The sequence below is a fragment of the Lissotriton helveticus genome, chromosome 5_1 (assembly GCF_964261635.1).
Source record: "Lissotriton helveticus chromosome 5_1, aLisHel1.1, whole genome shotgun sequence".
NCBI lineage: Eukaryota > Metazoa > Chordata > Amphibia > Caudata > Salamandridae > Lissotriton > Lissotriton helveticus.
The window spans coordinates 936414032-936437298 of record NC_136065.1 but is presented as its reverse complement, the minus strand read 5'-3'; the positions used below and the strand labels follow the sequence as shown (position 1 = coordinate 936437298).

The 23267-nt window shown below is 47.6% G+C and overlaps 1 protein-coding gene across 15 annotated transcripts in view; it reads right to left on the bottom strand.

The window, feature by feature from the left end:
- Positions 1-23267, bottom strand: part of CPEB3 (cytoplasmic polyadenylation element binding protein 3) — a 1058629-nt gene that overhangs the window by 89890 nt on the left and 945472 nt on the right. For all 15 annotated transcript variants that reach the window (XM_078643412.1, XM_078643411.1, XM_078643415.1 and 12 more), the window contains one exon: positions 3256-3437. In XM_078643412.1, the coding sequence (XP_078499538.1) occupies positions 3256-3437 (182 nt within the window). The remainder of the gene's footprint in view (positions 1-3255; positions 3438-23267) is intronic.

Sequence of the window (23267 nt, the reverse complement as noted above, 5' to 3'; positions counted from 1 at the left end):
AAAACTGTTCTACTGCATTGCATCCTTCTTTATTGTTTTTTCCATTGCACCGGATATCGGATGCCCACAAATTAGAGAGATCATACGCCACCGGGCCCCCGGGATGCCGGTTACATGGCTGTGTTACATCAAATAGGGCATGGTTTATGCATTTGCATTTAGCGCTGCCGACCTCCGGGGTGTGGGCGACAGAAGCAGTGTACTGTATTTAATGCACAATAAAGCAGTTTGAATACCCCCCCCAAAAAAACCAACTATTAAACCAGGACCCAAAAATCAATTATAAAGAATGTATAGTATGTATCAAAAGCACATTTATTTTAAAAACCATTTTGATCATGTAAAACACAATAATTTTTCAAAAGTTAAAAACAATCCAATAATTGATCTCATATGCATGAAATGTGAAGTTCAATAAACATAAAAACGAGAGACAATACAAGTGACAACGTTAAATCAGCATAACCAAGTTAATTTGATTGAATCAATGTTGTCAAAGTCTGTAGATACTTTTGTGGCTAGACTTCAAGGTTCCTCGATTTTAGCAGAAAATACAGAAGCATCAAATCAAGTATAAATTCTTTATACTTGATTTTTGGGTCATGGTTTAATAGTTGAGGATATTTGAACGCCTTTCGATTGATTGAGTGTGGATTATTCTTGATGTCGTGATCCAGGAGAAAATGTCTTTTGATACATTTATTGTATATGCTACCCTGTATCTTGGATAGTGGGGGCACTCTCTCTTTGTTTAAAAACCCAAAAAAGCCAGGGAAAAGTGCTGTAACAATCTGAAATCTAGTGGGGGCTGCCGAGATCCAGGCGTGAAAGGCAGTGGTACTTTTAAAGGGGCAGTATGGTCATTTGTTCCCAGGAGAGATGTACCACTGACAGAAAAATCCTTGCGACACTGTTGGACATAAAATGGAGATGCTAAATGAGAGAATGGCCTAATGCAATCACCTGCATTAAATGGAGTAACAGGGAGATTCATGGTGGTGTTGAAACTGCATGGTATGGTTGCTGTTGTGACTGCCAGATCCTATGGTGCTTATCTGGTAAAAGATTTTGTTAAGTGGTGTTTAAGGTTAAGATGGAAAGCATGGTTTAGTAACTCCAACACAGAGCTGGGTTTCCTACACAGGTTCAGGAGCATTGAGTTCTTAGCCTGCACATCACTCGGGAAGATAGTTCCTACTTGGCATTCTTGCAGAGATAATATAAGCGAGTTAGTCAGTAAACTGGCATTATGATGAAAATGGAGGGCGATGAGACAGTTTCTCTAGATAATCTTCAAACAATTCCAGATATGGGCAGAGAGGCAGTTGACAGCAATGTGGAAGCAACCACATGATTTAATGTGAAGCCTTTTCGTGTATCCTGTTTCCCAGAAGAGCCAGTATGTTTCTACAGAAGGGAGTTGGAGGGGCTGCGGTAACGGTGAATATGGTGATCACTTGTGATAATGCTTGTGATAATGCTGTACAGATAATAGTCACATTTTCCTATGAACTGCTCTCTTCCGTTGCAGATATACCTTATTCAATTAAAAAGCAATAACAGTTCAAGGGAAAATGTTAGATTGGCCAATTTTTCCTATGGACTTGATTGTCCGATATATATTACCCACCAAGTAACTATCTTATGGCATAATAACATCAATGCACACACATCAGTCATCAGCAGTGTCTTCCCTAAGGCATTTATAGGCTCTTATTAAAACCACCAAGATAAAAACACTTAGCCTCACATTGATAGTCCTCTAAGGGTTAGTGGTAGAAGGATCAGCCATTCTGCATCTGAATTAACAGACATCTATGCATGGATGTCATTTGAGGGCTGCAGCCTGGCTTGCTCCTTGCGCTCCCTGGTATGCATTTGCGACCCCTTGCCTCAGATTTCGCAAGAACACAGGGCTGGGGGTGGGGATATGCATTTCTTATTTTCGGCCTGCTTTTCATTATACTAATAGTGACTAATATTCTTCTATTCACAATTAATGTAGTAAAAAAAATACAGCACACGAAACTTGAGAGGGACCTTTGGTGGAAGCTGTGGTATGCAAAAACTATGTATGTTGTGTGTGCTTGCAGGTGAGAGCATGCTTATTTGCAAGAGAGCATCTGTATGAGTGAGCATGTGTGTTTGAATTGGAAAACGTGCGTGAGGAAAACAGAATGAGTGTCAATAACAGGTAAAGAGTGAGACTGTACGATACGGAGGCCAAGATGTACTATTTTTTGACACAAGGCAATTCTGCACAAAGGGGATAGAAAAAAAAATACATATCTACCAAGATATGGTGCATTTTTTATTTTGCGGTGTGCTGGTAAACTTTTGGCAGCCATAAGCCAATGCACACACCCTTGCACCATAGTGCAAAGGTGAATGCATTCACTGAAGCATAGGTTTTGTACTGGAAGGGATCCCTTCCTTACACAAACTAAGCTTTAAGGCTTTTTGCACCTCGAATGTGTGCTGTACAATGAAGCGTATACGCAAAATTGGAAAAACAAGGAGCAATGAAAACCTTTATCCTCATTACACTGCCTGCCTCTAGATGGCATAAGATTTTGGCACAAACTCCTATGTACCAATGCTTGAAGATAAGGATTTGCATCTAAACCCAGGGGTGGATGCATGGGAAGGCTCATGCACCATCCATGGAATTCCCCCTTGAAGCAAAGAAACACAATGTAGCGCACATTGCAACTTTGTGTTACTTTGGAATACGATCTAATGCAAATCCTGAATCAGGTTGGATAGTATTTCCCACGCTAGTAGTTTGCACCACATTTTCACCTAAATCTTTTCAAATTATTCTTGCGGGAGAGAAAACCCCCTAGAAGAGGTTAGGCTTGCTTGCTTGCTCACTATAAAGGGCAAGTATTATGCCTCATAACTTCAAAGATCAGGTCAGCACCATAATACTGGTGGTATCTAAAATACACAATGTTACCGTGTTATACTGTTATACTAACCATGGAGATATTATGGAAATTCAGTGATTTTCTAATCATGTGACAGGTCTTACTGAAAATAAATAAAGGACAAGGGTCATATGATGTCACTTTCACTGATGTCTTTAAGTTGAAAGTATATGTGTTGTCACTTCTGCCACCCCTGGCATTTTGGTGAATCGACAACCGTGAATATATAATTCATTGTATTTTTGTCTAGCTTTGTATGCATGTGGTTTTTAACCTGTAGTTCAGTAACTTACTGCAATAATTCATTCTCTAAACTAGTACTTACCCGTTTATCAATATCGTTGTGCTGGAGCTGTACAAAGCGAGCACTAATAGCAGCAATATAACTTTGCTGATTGGAGAAAGCCACTCTGCCTGCCCCCTTTGGGTACTTCAGTTCAGGGTCTGTGTCAATGCCAGCATAGCAAACGCCTCCGTACAAGCGATCCATGATCATCGCAAGTTCAACTGCAAGAAAGCATTACATGAATTAGTGAAGCATTATACACCATTACTTCTTTCATAACAACTCCATAAAACAAATACAGGTAGTCAGTCTTTCTAAAATGACACATAATGCAGGAACCGAAAGGATTCCATCTGACAAATATTATGATGGACTTTGAAAACAAGCCTACATTTCTAGAACTTCAAAGAAACATGCTAGCCATCAAGAAATAAAAAAGCTTTGGGGTTAGGCTGGAAGGGATGACATGACACAAGTTCATTATTACCAATGCATTCCATTGATTATTTTAAACTGGTCATTAGAAAACTATACACTATGAAAGGATATCCGGCACATTGATGTACAAGATCCCAATGATGCAAGAAGGTTAGTAAGTAATAATGAACCACAACTTTCCCCATCTACTCTGACCATGCTACCTTTTATAAAAAAATAAATCTTTAATGAATCTATCATTAACCAAACAAATATCAGGCACACAATACACATAACCTGTATTCGGTTCTTTGACTTTATAACCACGTCCTTCTGTACTTTCACTCTTCGAGGAAGTGTCTGAGTGCAACAGATTTCTAATTCGCATCCCAAGGCCAACTGAGAGATCCAGAAACCCCATATTTTGTCGTGCTTGTGGGGGCAGCCACATGGCTGGTATTGTCCTCTTTCTATCACTGTGCATCTGACCATCCCACCCAGCTATTCAGTGGAGCCCTTGAAAGCAGCCAATTAATAGTTAACAATTTCCTATTTAGTCACCAAGTAACCCAACCCAGTTGTGCACTGCATTCCTCCTCCATTATTCCCTACAGGACGAGTTTCGATGTTCAATGGGGATGTGTAGCGCCTCAAACAATATGTGTATGATTCTGGACCTGTATTTTTGGATCACTGGCATGATCATGTGATATGAATAAAATCTAAATTTTCCAGCTTACACCTTAAACAGTTTGGTGATGCAATCTCCTCAATTTTCTGGAGCTGTAGTGGTGTGTAGTAAACTTTGCAAGCATACTGATACTGGAAATTTAAGTTTAACTAGGACTGCGTGTAGATGGGCTGCCATTCTTTCCTGGTTTCAGTAATTTTCATCCCATTATCCACCCCCCAGACTTCTTGAACTCTTAATAGGCTGTCTGGGGTATAATTTGCCAGGCATCTATACAACGGAGATCAGATTCCCCCTCCCCAGGGGGAAAATGGTCAGTTTTGTGTCTTATATGGTATACTGCAGCACTTCACTTAGGGACTCTTTGTAATCTCCTAAAGCATGCCACACTTGTAAGTATTTACAGAATTGGGATTTTGGAGCTAATATTCTTCTGAAAGTTCTTGAAAGGATTTTATAGAGCCAGTCTTCCAGATGTCCCTCACTCTGGATATGCCAGCGTAATCCAAATCTGAGACCCACTCACTTTGGCACATCCTATCAATCTGATTACTTTTTGCCAACAGTCAAACAGCACTTTAGTTGCCTGGAGTAAAGTGGTTGGTATGAGGCCAACAAAGTGTGTTAAACACCACTAATTTGGTAAATTCTGAAGTGCAATCCACATTGCCGACGTAGCCAGACATTGAGAACAGTCAGTTTAACTTCACAATAATATAATTGTACAACCACCATCCTGAGGTCTCTGGGTGAATTATGTGCCTACAGGAACGCACAAGGATGGGCGAAGGGATAATATAATGATATGCCTCACGGGCTCATAGCAGCCTAGAAACTAAGACCTTTTTAAAAAGGGCTACTCTGTCTAGCAGCGAGTTTCAGTGCAAAGGTTTGGCACAGACTTTAGGGAGCACCGTGGCCAGATTCAGCTCCCCTATCAGTTGTGGATCAGCTGCCACGTGTATAGTGATGTTTCCGCATTTATAAGGAAAATAGGAGGAGGTGGTCTGAGCTGTCCCTATCTAATGAGCGACCAGGTTTTGGGCAGATTACAACTGTTGCCTCTCTTAGATCAACAGGCAACTGCCCTGTATAAACTATATCCTCTCCCACTTCCAAATGATGAGGCAGTGTGAGGTAAGAGAGGTGTTTCCACATATATGCTGCGAGGTTCTGAGGCCGTTATATTTTACCACTGCCAAAACCCTTCAGGGGGTGTGAAACCTCCTCTAGTGGGCCTCTACATTTCCTGTGCCCGTCTCCGGTCTCTACCAATTACTAACTCGACTAGTGCACGATCAGATATCCAAGGGAGGTTCTGGACTCCTGTCCCTGTATTGCAAGAAGTGGTCCAGGCGAGAATAAGAGGAATGCTCCACTGAGAAGTACGTGTACTCCCATGTCGCTGGGTGCCAGCTTCTCAGAGCATCTATCAGAGTGGGCCAGACCCACTTTTGTTACATATATTCAACTCTTTCCTCATAGTAATGTTCAAGTTTCCCTATTATTGTGATGGTAAGTGTTGCCTCGAAATTCCATGCCTCAAGTTGTTGTAGGTGCGAGGATGTAAAGGGTGGGGATATGTGTGCATAGATAAAAGTCAATATCTCACCCTCTAACTCCAGTCATGGTTAGAAATGTGACTTGCGACTTTGTATTTTGATGGGAAATGTTTTTGTTTTTAAAAAAACTTTATTTATTGATTTTTCATCAATTATAGAAACAGCCATAGACATGACTGGTATTCCATTAATAACCGCCCATAAAACACAAACCCCCCTCCCTGTTGCCGCCCACCCGCCCCCAAAACTGATACAAATAGAATATCAAAGCAATGAGAAATGTACACATGGCATAGTAACATCAGGCAATGAAAGCAAAAACCTAATGTTCCAAAGACCTGGAAGGCAACCTGCAGCAAAGTCGTAAGTAGTCCACCAATAAAGACTATAGGACAGAGAAGTACTCTCACCATGAAACTGTGTGGATGGCGATTCGTGAGCCTGTACAAGAAACCAGCACTGACATATACAGATAGAGTCATACTAAGTCCGGGCGAGTTAGCAAGTATGCAGTTAGCGTGACCCAGAAGTCCTTTGGACGTGAATTTTCAGGAAGTTCCTCTTCATAGGTTTGTAACTGAGCTTTACAGTACAATAGATCACGGAGCCACTTTTTTTTGGTCGGAGCAGCCCTTGCACCCCAACATTGTGCCACAGCTCTCCTTGCAAACAGGGTGGACAGTGCAACTATTCGCCTGTTACAGGGCTTGAAACGTTTCACATACCCTAGTAGACAGAGTTCTGGGGTGCAATGTACTGGTTCCTGAACGACTCCTGCTAGCATCTGTGCCACTTCCTCCCAGAAGGCAAACACTCGCCCACACTGCCACGCCACGTGCATGAAATCAGCATCTGCCACCCCGCATCGCATACAATTAGCATTCTCTTGCAATCCATATCGAAAGAGCTGTAACGGGGTGTAATATAATTGGTGCAGAAATTTAAAGTGTATTATTCTCAGGTTGCAGTTAGCTGTCAGACTGCCAGTAAGTGTACAACAGGCAAGCCACACATCAGGGGTGAAAGCATCTCCCAGTATTCCCTGCCACTTCACAAAAGAGGGGTGATCCCGCTGTTCTCGCTCGTGCAGCGATGCATTATATAGTCTAGTGATTAGACCCTGTCGTTCTTCACCCCCCAACATCGCCTGTAGAGCCCTTAAAGTAGTGGGTTCGGTCGGGTAGTCCGGATACGCAGTCTTGATGGCCTGATGCACACGCACATATGTAAAGCCGAACATAAAACCCCTGTTCGCACCCTTTTGTACCTCCTGCAGGGATTTGAAGCGGCCCTTCTCATACTGATCCCCAAGCCGTGTGATTCCCGCCACAGCCAAGTCGCTTAGGGCGCGCTTTTCACGCGCAGCTGATATGTCCGGATGAGACGCCAGGGGCAGCGACGGGGCATAGAGGTACATTAGTTGGGCCCATTCTGCCAGTTGCCGCCAAGCCGTACAATGGACAGGGTTAATCTCCATCCGGGGGCCACCCGTGCCGCCCGACAGAGTCGCCGCCTGTACCACCATTGGGAGCACCGCATCCGCCTCTACAGCCACATGGGGCTGAAAGCGTTGCGGGAAATGCCAATAATGAGCGAACGAGCCTGGGCGCAGAGATAATATAGTCTAAAGTCCGGAGCCTCGAAGCCTCCCCACTCAAACGGTTGCACCAGAAGCTTCCACCTACACCGGGACTTCTTCCCGCCCCACACAAATGTTGTTATCGCAGATTGGAGGGTCTTGAAGAGTGCCATGTTCAGTTTAATAGGGATATTAATGAAGAAATATAATAGTTTGGGGAGAAAGGTCACTTTAACAACCGCAATTCGATCCGCTAACGAAAGGGGTAGATGAGCCCATCTCTCAGCTTTCTCAGTGAGACTTGTGATCACTACTTCCGGGTCCCTATGTATCCAAACTCCCAAGTATTTTACAGGGTCCGAAGTCCAGGTTAACGGGAATTCCAAGGCGATCTCCTTCTTGTGAGCGGTAAGGGAGGAACACCACCGATTTTGACCAATTGATCCCGAGGCCCAAAAAGCGCTCAAACTTGATATATTCCTTAAGTAATTCAGGCAGGTACACCTCTGGGCTCACGTACATAGAGCAACATGTCGTCCGCGTATAATGATACTACCAGCGGTCTCTGACGAAACCGCAACGCAGCCGCAACGTGTAGCAGTCGAAGCTTACAGGCGAGTTATTCAAGGGCAAGGGAAAATAGCATAGCTGACAGTGGGCATCCCTGCCTCGTGCAGGCCCTAATCGGGATCTGCGAGGACACCCACCCATTCACGTGCACCCTGGCTACTGGTTCGTCATAGAGTACCCTAATCCATTGTAAAAAGAAGGGGGGAAAGCCCATCCGCAGCAGAACCGTGAACATGTTTTTTTTTTGTTTTTTTTTGTTACCGATTTGTAGAGCGCATGGCTGCCCGTGAGTGTCCCAGCGTTGAAAGACAAGAACCAGATGTAAGTGGAGTCTTAAGGGAACAGCCAAGTTTTAAGTGCTCTGCGGAATGAGAGGAGGTTGGGTTGGGCTCTGATGTCTGGGGGTAGAGTGTTCCATAGTTTGGAGGCATTATATGCGAACAATCGACCGCCAGAACGGGCTTTCTTAATTCTAGGAACAAAAGCTAAGTTGCAGTTTGAGGATCGGAGCGTTCTTTTGGTGGTGTGAGGAGTGACGAGGTTTTGTAGGATTGGTGGGGCCTTACCATGCAGGATTTTATAAGTAGTGCAGAGTGCTTTGAATTTTATTCTTTCCTGAACGGGCAACAAGTGCAAGGCGTTCAAAGCAGGTTTGGCTGAACAGCGGCGATGGGTTCCTGTAAGGAGGCGGGCGGCGGTATTTTGTACTGTCTGGAGCTTTGACAGAACTTTTTTGGGAGCCCCCAGGTAGAGGGCATTGCCGTAGTTATACCCAGTTATATGCCGGAGACCGATTCGCTTTGTACGGCCATTGTAGAGAATCAAAGGCTTTCGCTGCGTCGAGCAAAACAGCCACAGCTTGGAATTCGGGGTCAAAGTAATGTAAAGTAGAGAAAATAGTTCAGACATTGTGCTTTGTGGAGCGCGCCGCGACAAAGCTGGACTGGTCGGGTAAGACCAAGAGGGGAGCCAACGGCTGCATCCGAGTTGCAATCATTTTTGCAAGGGTTTTTGCATCTATATTTATAATAGAGAGCGGCCTATACGATTCACATTTGTTCGGAACTTTGTCAAGCTTCAACAATGTCACTAACAAGGCTTCTCGAAGGGAAGCTGGCAGCGACCCCGAGTCGTAGGCCTCCGCATATACTTCCAATAGCCGCAGGGCAAGGGCATGCACAAACGCCTTATAGAATTTGCTAGGCAGACCATCTATTCCAGCCGCCTTACATGTCAGCAGCGACATTATAGCCATCTTAACATCCTCCTCATCGAACGGTAACGTCAAATACTATCGGTGAGTGTTAGATAGCCAGCCCAATGCTACATCACCTAGATATGCATTGATCTCAGGAGACCGATTCGCTTTGGCGGCATATAACTGGGTATAAAATTGTACAATGGTGTCACTGATTTCAGGAGTGGAGTAGTGGTGTTCACCGTCGCAATCCAACATTTCCGCAATATGCTCCTGGGTTCTAGGCGCAGCTAACTTCTGCGCCAAAGACCTGCTCGGGCGCCCCCCTCCCCATAATATCGAGCTATCTTGCAGCTAGTGCAATGGAGTAATTCCTGATCCACCGTTTCGTCAAGTGACCGTATTGCTGCCAACGCCGCCGGAGATGGATTAAGTTCATATTCCTGTTCAAGTGCGGAGATATCGGAGGCCAGCTTTTTAATGCAGCGCCGGATATCTCGCAGCACTCCTGCCTGGGCGCCAATACAAACCCCTCTGATAGTAACCTTAAAGGCTTCCCACAGCACCCCCGCACTATCGACAGTGCCCTCATTTTCACGAAAAAAGTTATCTATCGCCTCAGTGACAGTATGTTTAAATACCGGGTCAGCCAATTCTGAGGGCTGTAAGCGCCAGTAATAAGGCGGGCGTTCACACGTGGGGACCTGCAGGTCCAGGGTCACCGGAGAGTGATCTGACAGAGTTCGCGCTTCATGTTTCACCCACGAGCAGGCAGTCCCAGATAGCAACCAAAAGTCCAATCTGGACTAGGACCCATGTACAGTGGATGTAAACGTACTCTCCCTACTATCAGGATGGCGACATCTCCACACATCATAGAGGTTCCCTGCATCACAGATACCACAGAGCGCCTCGGAAGCCTGCTTAGGGCGCGCTTCACTGCCAGCTGACCTATCTAGCATTGGATTTAAGCATATATTAAAATCTCCCCCCGATAATCTCCGAAGGAGGAAAAGCAGAGATTCTGCACCACACATCGGAATAGAAAGACGGGTCATCCACATTCGGGCCATACACATTCACCAGCAACACACTCATGCCTCCCAAGCAACCATAGAGGAGCACCACTCGTCCCTGCTCATCAGGCTCCTCTCGAATCGCTGTAAATGGGACTCCCTTTTTTACTAGCACCAATACCCCCCTAGAATAGGAGGACGCAACCTTAACACTCGCCCATCGTGCACCCAACTTCCCGGCCGATTCCACGTTAAGGCGGGACTCCTGTAGTAGGGCCACTTGCACTCGCATACGATCCAGATAGGCGAAGACAAACCGTATCTTCTTTGCGGAGTTCAACCCTCGCACATTCCAGGTGAGAAAACGAACAGTTCTATTCATACTCGGTGGTATACAATAATGTAAAAAGCTGCCACAGTGCAAGATCATACATTCCAAGCCAAACAAAGATAAGCAAGTTATTGCAAGCCTATAACCAAAGGGCAAAATGCACAGTACATTCCCAATTCAGACTTCGCAACCCCTCAACATGCCCCCCCCCCGCCCACCCAGTACTCCAACCCCCCTCCCACTTCAGCACACCCAACTCGCCAAAGCCATGCCACCCCTGGACATTCCCACCCCAACCAAAAACAAACAGCAGAGTGCAAATGTGGGGTACACCCATTGGGGGGTGTTGAGAACTTCTGTCCCCCTATCAGATAGGAGGTGGCCAAGCAAACAGCAATAGTTCCTTAAATATAATGCAACCAATATTTCCTGAAGCCCCAGAGAGCGACCATAGATGAAATGCGAAAGAACCAGTACCTGTAGAAAACATTATCTCTGTCACAGCCACATGTAAGACAAAATAAGCCCTAAAGAAACCCATGACCACACAACTCATACATCATAATGCAGTTTGTGGCATGTTAATAGTGATATCCTCCCCCTCATTCCTCGCTCTCAGAGGTCGGCTGTGATTCGCGCCGCCACTTCTTCAACTGTTTAGCGTGATCCATAGCGGCCTTGGGAGTAGTGAACATTTTAAAGGCATTGTCGGGCTCTATCCGCAGGCGGGCCGGGTATAGCATGGCATACAGGACCCCTTCAGTTTGCAGAAATTTCTTTACAGCCCCAAACTCCCTGTGAGCCGCCGGCACAGCCATGGTGAAATCTGGGGGAAAAGTTAGGGTGTTCCCTTGATGTTCAATAGTCCCCTTCTCCCTGGCCATAAGCAGGATAGAGTCAAGGTCTCTGTAATTGAGCACCCTAGCAATTATTGGGCGCAGCGGCGCCCCCAGGACCGCCTTAGCGGCAAGGGAGCGATGAGCACGTTCGATGATAAACATAAGTGACAAGTTCGTGGTCCCAAAAATCTCGGTGATCAGGCGCTCAAAGTAGGTCTCCATTTTCCCCACATTCGTGGATTCCGACAGCCCTATAATGCGTATATTGTTCCTCCTGGAGCGGGCCTCCAAATCCTCATTTTTCGCTTGGATGAGGGAGAGTATTTTCTCCACGTTCAAAGCCTTCCCCGCGGCATCACTCAGTCCATCTTCAGCAGCTGACACCCGTTGTTCCACCTCTCCCATTCGGGCATTTTGTTTTTCAAGCTGAGAGGACATGTGGTCTAAGCTATGATTTATTGCCGCCATCGTGCCTTCTATAGCCTGGAGGCTGCATTGCATAGCTAGTAGGGTGGTTTCCAGGGTGGGTCGCTCAGCCCCAGTGGCATCTGCTTCAGAGTCCGAGGTGGCTCTGTGGGGGGGCTTAGGCGTCTTTCGCGTCTCAAAAGTTAGACGCGGCTGTGATTTGTCAGTCCTGCCCATGATGTCGTCAACTGGAGCTCTCTCCTGCACAGGAATAGAATGCACCCCCTAAAACAGGGACCACTAAGCCAAATCCATTGTGGGCTCCCGGACCTGGTCCCCGCGTCTCAGGCAGCAGCAGAGATCCCGCCCTATGTCCGCATGGGAGAGACAGGCCAGCCAATATCAAAAGTCAATCTGCCACCCCACACAGCTGATGAAGGCAGAGGCGGATATGCAGGCAGTACAGTAAGGCACCTGACAGTTCACACACCGGCAAGCACAGAAGAGCCCTAAAATCTCTAGGCCTCGTCCTCACTCCTCCGAGCCCAGGGACAGTCACTCACAGCCATACAGGCCGGGGGAGCCAGAGACAGCACCACCTCCCAGCAAGGGCGCTCCACTCCGCGACAAGGCAGCCTACAGACACCAAGCCACCAGCCAGAGTGGCCACCCCACAGCTATCAGTAGGTAAATGTTGGAAAAGCGTTGGGGAGTTGAAGTACACACAAGATAAAAGGCCCAGGACTCAAGCGCTAGCAGCCGCAGTCTCCCAACAGCTTGACACCCCAACTGCAATCATTGGACTCAGGCCTGTCCTGCCATCCACCCGGGGGACAGGCTCTCAATTCTGGATTTGCGAGAGGCAGCTCCGACATGCAGGGCAGCAATGTGGGCAACTTCAAGAGGCCCCGCGGCCTAGACCATACAGGCCCCAGCCCAGCGCGTATTCGCCCCACAGCAACCCACGAGCTCCAGCGCACAGCGACGGAGCCCGGGCAACAGCCAACGCCAGGCCCGCCCCCGCCTCCACGGACGCCGGCTCAGCGCACGCCACTCACCGCCACCAGCACCCGGGACCCAGGCGCCGCCGTCCGTCAGTGGCTCTTTTCTCCACTGATATTCCGCTGCGCTCCGCCCCGATGCTGTGAGGGCCAGGAGCCGCCTTCGAACCGCCGCCTCACTCCGGAGCAGCCACCAACAGCTATCTGCGGCAAGATACTGGTGGGCCACACGCACCGATCGTGCCGCCTCCGGCGCAATGCAGGATCGGGAGGCCAATAGTGTCACGGCTCCCTGGGCGCAGCCATTTCACGCCACTTAAGAGTGCAGGCAAATGTATCGCATTTACGGGCCGTAAAAAGCCCCACAGGCGCAGCAATCTGGTCGGGGAGTCTTCCTCGCCGGGTACACTCACTCTAGGCTCCAGACGGATCGAATTAATCACAGATATTAAAAGGATTGCAGCTTGGCCGGGCAGAGCCTCACAAAGGTGCGGCCATCTTGCTATGCGCTCTCTAGCGCCCCCCCCCCCCCGATAGGAAATGTTTTGGGTATCAGAATAGCCACAAGTGCGAGCCATGCATGAAACCAGAATAGAAGCCTCTAGTGTAGCCAAGTCTGCCAAAAAAAACATCATATTTGGTGCTGATCAAATGTGTTTTCTGTCTCTTTGCAGGACAGTCCCATGTTTTATTTTATCATTGAAACCTTCTGCAAACTTTACCAGGCCATTTGCATCTGAGTCCTGTAGCTTGCTCTGTGTGTATTGTGCCGTTATTCTGGCTGAAAAAGAACTATAAACATTGAACATTCCTCTCTCTCTGTTTTCTGTTGCTGCTACATTTGCTTAGTGCTCGAAAGATCTTGCGGGAATCAAAGTTGACAAACCCCTTGTGGCTAGCTGCCTGTAGTATACTATCAAAGTATGCATAGTTCAAAAATCTTGCAATGATAGCTCTCGGGGTGCTCCTGGTGGCAGTGAAGGCGCCAGGGCTGTGTGTGCTTGGTCCACCACAAAGCAGACAAATAGTTCTAGTTTGGAAAACCCATGTTTCTAAACATTCACAAATACATTTCTTAAAGCTGGTGCCTTTAGCCTTGTCTTGAACCCCTACAATAAGGATGTTATTCTTCCTGGCCCAGCCCTCTGCATGCTCCATTTGTTCAGCCAAGGGCTTCATTGTTGTTCCCAGTCTGCTAACTATAACAACAAGCATTGAAAATGCAATAGGTCTCGCAATAGAAGAGTTTGACATTTTTCGTTTTTCAAATGGATGAGTGGTGTTGCGTGGATGAGTGGCGTTGCGTGGATGAGTGGCGTTGCGTGGATGAGTGGCGTTGCGTGGATGAGTGGCGTGTGTGAGTGGCGTTGCGTGTGTGAGTGGCGTTGCGTGTGTGAGTGGCGTTGCGTGTGTGAGTGGCGTTGCGTGTGTGAGTGGCGTTGCGTGTGTGAGTGGCGTTGCGTGTGTGAGTGGCGTTGCGTGTGTGAGTGGCGTTGCGTGTGTGAGTGGCGTTGCGTGTGTGAGTGGCGTTGCGTGTGTGAGTGGCGTTGCGTGTGTGAGATGTGTGTGCGACAGATGTGTGTGTTTGTGTGTGCGGTTGTGTGTGTAGTTGTTTGAGTGGTTGTATGTGTGAGTGGTTGTTGTGTGGGTGGTTGTGTGGGTGGTTGTATGTGTGGGTGGTTGTATGTGTGGGTGGTTGTATGTGTGGGTGGTTGTATGTGTGGGTGGTTGTATGTGTGGGTGGTTGTATGTGTGGGTGGTTGTATGTGTGAGTGGTTGTATGTGTGAGTGGTTGTATGTGTGAGTGGTTGTATGTGTGAGTGGTTGTATGTGTGAGTGGTTGTATGTGTGAGTGGTTGTATGTGTGAGTGGTTGTATGTGTGAGTGGTTGTATGTGTGAGTGGTTGTATGTGTGAGTGGTTGTATGTGTGAGTGGTTGTATGTGTGAGTGGTTGTATGCGTGTATGGTGGTGGGGTAGGAAATTAAACAGCAATCGAGTTTTGCATGCGGTGACTGTTGCCATGTTTTCGCCGTGCCCTTGTTTATCCCCTTACCACATTTGCCCTGGAGTTTCGTTGGCTGTGCAATTTAAGGATATCCCTGCCTGTCTTGGCCCCCGGTAGCAGGGAGGAGAGCGCGCCGGACCGGTCGCGTGGCACTGCTATGGACCCCCGTGTTATTCTTCGAGAGCAGCGCTGCTGATTGCCTCAGCAGACGTCCGGGTAATTATCTGCAGGTGGCGTTGCCTAAAGCGCTGCCATTATTATAAAAATATAGACCCATGACAACATATGAAAAAGCCAACACACAGCACGGTACTAATAAAACATAGTTGAAACGCACTCACATGTGTGCGAGAGGCAGGCGATCATGTGGAGAAGCGTCCTCGGTTACAAACACCTCGTGTAACTAACAGCGGCAGCATTTTAAAACATTGTTTGCACTTTAAAACAAAGAGATTACGACAAACATATGTTTAGTTTAGAAGAAAGTGCCTGTATTTTAGCCCACCTTAACAGTACTACAACAGTGCGTTATAGAAGCCAAAGGAGGGTAGGGCTGGGGGAGAGTCAATGGCTGCAGCGCTACCCAGCATGAACCCAAACATCCCATGTACATTATAAACGCACCAAAGAAGACGCAGCCTTGGTTACAAACACCTCGTTTGACTAAGGCGAGAGGGGGAGGTGGGGGTGCAACTCTGTGTGGCTTGTGCTCTCCTGGCGCCTCTGGTCTGTTTACTGTTAACACATGGAATTCCAAAGCAATCATTAAGCCGGATGGCTCCGTCTATGTTGTGCACCACCGGCGTCTTTTGTCTGTTTCCAGCAGAGAGGAAGGAGCTGGAGAAGCAGGAAACTGAAAGTACGGCCGGCCACCGGCCAGCCATGAATGAACCCCTTGGTTGCCTGCACAAAAATACGGGCATCAGAAGCAAAAAAAAGACGCTGCGAGGCAAAGAGAGAAAGGGACGCGGGCTCATGTTTGTTTGAGGAAATCAGAGTTTAAAAACGAAAGGCACTAATCTCTTGCTCTTTAAGTTCTAGACATGGTCGTTTTTTATGTTTAAATCAAAAGAACTTTTGGCATGCTTGAGATACTGTAAAGAAACATACGGGCATCAGAAGCAAAAAAAAAGACGCTGCGAGGCAAAGAGAGAAAGGGACGCGGGACAGATAGAGAAAAGAAGAAACGGGTAAAACAAGACGGAGGGCATTGCTGTGGGGAGGGGGGAGGAGAAATGCGACACGGCGGGCAGGGGAGGGGGCGGAGCGGGGAGAGCGGCATGAGGGTGTGAAAGCAGCAGGGGCCTGGAGTGCGGCTAAGGGAACTGAAGAAACGCGACACGGCAGGCAGGGGAGGGGGCGGAGCGGGGGTGTGGGAGGAGTGCGGCTGAGGGAAAATACATGCAAGCAGGCGGCTGGGGGCATGTGCACGCGCTTTTAAGCTCAATGCACATGCGCATTAAGCTGGAATTTCACGGGCACTGCAAGGAATCGCCACGATTCCTTGCAAGTTGGTTAAAGACTGTTTAAGCCCCAATAGTCTCGCAAGCTCGATGCGCATGCGCATCGACAGGCGAGACCTAAAAAGGATGGCTAGTGTGTTCTCTCGCTCAGAAATTCAGTCTTCTGTGTTTGTCATCCTATCTGCCACCTTATGGAGTCTTGTCGCAGCACGCCAATATCAATAGTCACCTCACCTATTTTTTTTTCTAGTACCACTCTAGAGCCCTGAATTGCCAGTAATTTAGTCTCTGCTGAGGCCTTTGGATCTGCATCTTTCCTCTGCAGCATTGCTGGTTGGTTTTGTAAGCCTGCGGCAGACCGGACAACATGTTGGTTTGTTTGTCCATTTTGTTTTGTTGCTGGTGGTGAGAGCCCACACCTCTCTCCTTTCCCCATAATGCAGAAGATCGCAAGGGTGGAATGATCAGCTATGTGGCATTTACAATCACAGAGCATCCACTGGATCAGGACCCTAGGTCATACTGCCACAGTTTCAGAATAATGATAGCCATACAGCATCCAAGTTGTTGCTTAAAGTTGACTTGGCGGTGTCCATGGGATTGTGAAGCCCTTCTCATTCACCGACCCTCAGAGCCTCTGGGGTCTTTCATCATGTTGTCCCTTCTCAACTCAGTTTTTATGGCAGCCTGCCTGTGTTGCTTGGGCCATAATCCCTCAGAATGGTACCTGACATGAACAGCTGCCTTCAGGGGGGGATGTAGGCCTCTGGCCCTCGGTTACTGCTCCTGCAAATTCCCCACAGACAACTCACAGGGTAAAGGGTGATGAGCAGGTGATGTATCCCGGGCACCACACACCCAGAATTCAAGCAACGGAAACCTAGATCGGGTCCCTCGGCGTCACCAGCCGGGAGGCCGAGGGACCCGATCTAGGTTTCCGGCAGAGGACTCTCACTGATCAAATTGATAACGAGAGCACTTCTCCCCCGCGCCCCGATTTTCTGGAACCAAATGTTATAGCGAAGATTTTTTCTCGCAAAGCAGCCAGTGTCTGTAAGTATACAGACACCTTTTTTAACTTCACTTTTCCACACACCTTAGCGCGTGTGTAGGAGATAATCACCCGTGGCACTCCTTTTGCCACTCACTTCACTTCCTGGTCCTGACGAAAGTCCCGCCCAATCTTCAAAGGGACTGAAACATGTAGACCGCCAACACACAGTCAACTTGTAGCAAAAACCTTGGCTATTAGTAGTTGTATCACATATTTTAACTAAAATACCCTGGGCCGCCAAGAATAAATTAGTAGGTAAGGATTCCCAGAGGTATATTTTATCATCCACCTTCATCCACATCACACTGTTGCACGACACCTGCTCCGCTGTAGTCAGGCGTGGAAGCACAACCAGGCGGCACTCGGCTGCCTGGTTGGACCCCGATGATGAAGCATGACACCAACCAGGTTGGTGTGTGAGGAGTTTATTAACAAGACTAATTGAGTCCTGCCATCAGGCCAACAGCCACAAGTGACCAAGTAAACTGAACACAGTGGGCCAGTCCACATTGATTCTTTACATTACATTTGGGGACAGGACGCGCCCCTAAAAACCCTCGCTCTCCCTCTTGTTTAGCTGGTGTATAGCTACACTTCTTTGTGTGTGACAGAACTAGTATGAATGCCATGATGTGCGAGGGCAACTTACACAGTTGCTGCTGATGCTATATAAAGCTGCATGCAGAAGAATGCATGCAAGCTACTCCGTGTTCTGTCTGAGGGAAGGTTGCACAATGACAACTGTGGTGCACAGGAAAAAACTCTGTCCCCTGATTTTACAGCAGCACCTAAAGCCAACGGGACATGCCAGCAGGCAGCAGTGGAAGGTGGAGCAGACTGGTGCTAATGACTCACCTGTATTAACTGACCGGCCTGCTCACATCATGCATGGCAGCCAGTTGGTTTTGTGTCCAATTACGTTATCCCAAACTCCTATGACAACAAGTCCATTCCAAGGCCCCCACTCTGAAACCTATGCAAGTGTCATGCAGACACTTAACCGCTTCCGTGCGGCGCCGTAGCCGCGCCCTGTGCTGGACATTCCAGAACAGGGCGCGGTCGTGACGGAACCGTTCCGTCATCAGCACAGCTCAGCCGTGACTGATGACGGAACGGTTCCGTCACCAGCATCGAAGGGGTTAAAGAAAAGGCACAACACCCTCTTGCAGGGGCAATTGAAAGCAATGTTGACAGGGATTTAAAGTAGGTGCTGTCGAAGTGTAAGATATGTGTCCCTTCCCCAGGAAGCATACTTGTGGTGCACGAAAACTGGGCTGCAGCATTTGAAAACAAGATGGCAGACGTTGTTTTGGAACGTATAATAATTGCGCATTATAAAGGATCATCAACCCTTTTAAATGATGATCTCGAGAGGAGAGGGCTTCGTGTATGTGCGGGAGGCTCAACACCCTGTGTGGGTAAATATATAACGCGCTCCGATACCTAGTGGTGGAGTTTGTGTTGTAAATATTTTTTTTTGTCAAAATCAAAAAGGACTAGCTATATTAGGGGGAGGGAGAGACTCAATGAAGTACGCGTGCCAGTAAACCCATTGGTTTGTTCATGAAGCCCTCACCCACCAACCTAGTTAGTGGCATGCTTCATCATCGGGCCCACCACAGTGACACCGAATGTGTCCCGGGTGTGCTTCAACGCCAGGTTACTGCGGAGCTGGTATATTCGCTGAGTGTGCAGTGTAGTGAGTGAGAAAGTGAAGGTTAAAAAGCTATACAGTGGGTCCCAGTACTCGAGGGTAAATGGATAAACTTTAATTACTGGGCCCCTGTTAGCTACTAAAAAGGCAAACGGACGTGTTGGAGTGCGAATTATGACCTCCTGCGTCCTGTGTGGTCTACATGTTTCAGCCAGGCCTTTTTTGTTTTAAAACTGGCTTTCCTCAGGACCAAGTGAGTATGTGAATAAAGTGCAGTTTAAATAAAATTACTAAATTATAGTGATTGTGTTATTTCTTTGCTATGTGTCGCACTCCCTAAGGTGCGTTATATGTTAGAGGGGGATTCCCTCTTGCTTTACTACACAAACCATATAAGACGTAGACAGACGTACATGGTAGAGTCATATTAGCATGATATGATAGTTTCCACATCATTAGACGACTTATAAGGTGGGTGCTCGACCTATATTCGGCTAGGGTGTAGTCATGTCAGAGACATAACCTGCGTGGGTTTTATCCTAAAACCGATTGTAGTGGTGGTGAGCTAGAACAGCAGATATTAGCATGGTGAGGTACAGGTAAGTAAAGTACATTATCCTCACACAGGCTATTTGCTGTAAAAAGCTTCCCTGGGTCACCAGGCAGAGAAAGAGACCCTGAAAGAAGGTTGTGAGAGTTTTTTGGTTATATCCGACCTGTAGGGAGGAAGATTTCAAGAGCTTACCCCAGTCGTTGCAGTAGTGCGCTGAATTTACTCACGGAATTGCCGGTCTAGATCCTCCTTGGACCGGTCGTCCTTCTGCGGTGCCCGAAATGAGAAGCGGAGGCCCGTCGGTGGTGTTTAAGTAGCCCCGTTTATTGCTTTCACCTGGGTAAGAATGAAAATAGAAGGAGGGATGCGCTCGCGCTAGTAGCCTCGTCATTCTGTCGCGGGGCGCATGCCCGAGTGAGCAGTGTTTTTTGCGCATGCGCATCGTAGTGTGGGAAGGGCAAGTAGTGCCTCCGGGTCTGCGCATTCGCGCAGATGTGTTTGAAGGCTATTGCTTGCAAGGCAGTGCCAGCGGCGAGAGAGGCTTGCTCGGAGGAGCAGTGGCCTTCTATGTGTATACAGTGATTTATATAGTGTACTACATACAGAAGTGCCTACATGTAGGCTTGGGAGCTAACATTGTGCACAAGGGTATGAGAAGTGCTGGGTTACACTCTGAGAAGAGAAAAGGCAGGTTGGGACACAGGACATGGTATTCACAGGTAGAGGCCCCCGTAGGTCTGGCTGTGCAGTGGGAGGCTTACTTAGAGGATTAGTGAATTCCACGGGATTGAGTCAATCAAGCCCACTGTGTGGGTGGACAGTCTGTATATCCAGCGTTGTTCTTTCTGGAGGAGGTACTTTTCATTATTTTCTGCTACATTAAACTGCTCAATGACAGTCCATGTGAAGCCATTGGGGGTGTGGTTGTGGGATAAGAAATGATCTGTCAGTTTACTTATGTTCTTGCCATACCGGATGGTGCTTCTGTGTTCTGTCATTCTGGTCCTGACTTTACGGGTAGTCATCCCGATGTATCGTAGGCCACATCTGCAAGTTATCATGTATACCAGGTTGGATGAGTTGCAGTTTGTGAACTGGCGTTGTGTCCATGTTTTGCCTGGTTCCAAATTGAAGGTTTTGGATGATGATGATGTCAAGTGGCATACTCTACAGTTGTTACATGGCTGGTGGCCTATGAGTTTCGGGAGGCCCCAGGCGTTGAGGATTGTGTTGTCGGCCGGGGCAGGGTTGGACCTGGGCCTTGTGTTGACGAGCTGGTCTTTAAAGTTTTTTGCTCTTTTGTATGCGAACCGTGGTTTTTCCCAGTTTCTGGTGCCTGAATTGATGATCCTCCAGTTTCTTTGGATAATGTTGGAAACCTGGTTGGATGCCGTATTGTATGTTGTCACACATGTGAGAATGGGTTCCTCAGGTGGTTTGACTGTGGTTTCGAGTAGTGCCTCCCTATTTTGGTATTGTGCTCTTTTACAGGTGGTTCTAATGATCCTGGTGGGGTACCCTCTGTCCTCCAATTTGTGGACTAGGGCGGTGGATTGTTGCTTGTAGTCCTGGATGTTACTGCAGTTGCGTCTGAGGCGCAAAAATTGCCCATAGGGGAGGTTTTCCCTCAGGGGTCTCGGGTCGAAGCTATCAAATCTAAGGAGGGAGTTCCATGCTGTGGGTTTGTAAAAAGTGGTGGTGGCAAGCCCTCTTGGTCTGCTTTGATGTTAAGGTCCAAGAAAGCCAGTTCAGTTGGGGTACTAGTGCTTGTAAATCGTAAGTAGTTGTCCCGACTGTTGATCCAAAGTAGAAAGTTGTCCAGTGTCTCCTGGTTGCCTTCCCAGATGATGAAGATATCATCGATGTATCGACGCCATGTTTTTATATTGGTTGAGTATGGGTTGGTTGGAGGTTGTATGTGGGTCTGTTCGAAGTGGGCGACAAAGTCCTGCCACGCTTGGGGCAAAAACACTGCCCATGGAAGTTCCGTTGGTCTGCAGATAGAATTTACCCTCGTATTCAAAGTAGTTTTCTTTTAGCGCGAGGGTGGCGCAGTCAATGATAAAACTTCGCGGTGTTTTGTAGTCCCAGGTGTGTTCCATCAGGACGTCATGCAGCACTTTCAGTGTGGCGTCTTGTGGCAGGCTGGTATATAAGCTCTCTATGTCAAGTCCGACAAGGAGTTGGGTTGCCGGGTCGAAGCTAATGTCCTTAATGATGTTGAGGAGGTGTTTGGTGTCTTTGATGCATGATGGTGTCTTTTGAACCAGGGGGTTGAGAAAGAAATCGCAGTAACGTGACAGAGGTTCTAGGAGCGATTGGATCCCCGACACGATGGGCCTCCCCGGTGGCGGGGTGACTCCTTTGTGCACCTTGGGGACTGTGTAGAAGTACAGGGTTCTGGCATTTTTGGTACATAAGTAATCAGCTTCTTGTTTTGAAATTTGTTCTGCATCGCTGGCATTTTTAACCAGGGTGTTGATGGTGTTGCGTAGCTCCTCAGTGGGGTCTTTTTTGAGGCATTTGTAATTCCTGGTGTCGCTCAGGAGTCTGCGCCACTCTTTGTCATAATCCCTTCTATCCATCAGGACAATGCCCCCACCTTTATCCGCAGGCTTGATAATGAGGGATGGGTCATTCTGTAAGCGTTTGATCGTTTCGCGTTCCCGGTAGGACAGGTTATTGAAGGTGTTCCTGTGTTGTAGTTTTTCTACATCTGTATAGACTGCCTGTTCGAAGGTAGATATTTCTACTGGGATGCTGGCTGGTGGTGGGATAAAATTGGATTTAAGTCTGAGGCCTGTCTCATTGGGGGTCTCATCGTTGCTGTTGTCTGTGTTTTCTTTCTTTTCAAAGAAAGCTTTGAGTTTAAGCTTCCTGAAGAACTCGGCTAGTTCTACATGTAGCTTGAAGGTATCCAGTCTGGTTGTGGGGACGAAGGAGAGGCCTTTATTCAGGACTTCTGATTCCTCATTGGTGAGCTGTGTGCTTGAGATGTTGAAGACTAATGGGGTGGTGGTTCGGGGGGATGTTATTTGCTCGGTCCCGCCTGTTCCCTGGATTTGTTCCTTGTGTTGGAGCTCACTGGTTCCTCTTCCGGTGCCCATTGGACCTATGCGGTGTTCCTTCTATTTCCGCGTGGTCTTCGGCCCTGGGATAAAAAAGGATACCTCTGGTTTTGATTGCCTTGATAGAAGGGAAAATGCCCTGGTGCATATAGGGGTGGGTAACCAAAGTATGGAGGTGGCATTGGGCCAAATTGGGGGGGCCCGAAGTTGTGGTTTGGTGGGGGTCCCTGCCATGGTTGTTGCCAATGTTGTCCTCGCCGTCCTCTACCTCTAGGTTTGTTTGCCCCAAGTGTGGCGGGACTTTATGTCACCCACTTCGAACAGACCCACATACAACCTCCAACCAACCCATACTCAACCAATATAAAAACATGGCGTCGATACATCGACGATATCTTCATCATCTGGGAAGGCAACCAGGAGACAATGGACAACTTTCTACTTTGGATCAACAGTCGGGACAACTACTTACGATTTACAAGCACTAGTAGCCCAACTGAACTGGCTTTCATGGACCTTAACATCAAAGCAGACCAAGAGGGCTTGACCACCACCACTTTGTACAAACCCACAGCAAGGAACTCCCTCCTTAGATTTGATAGCTTCCACCCGAGACCCCTGAGGGAAAACCTCCCCTATGGGC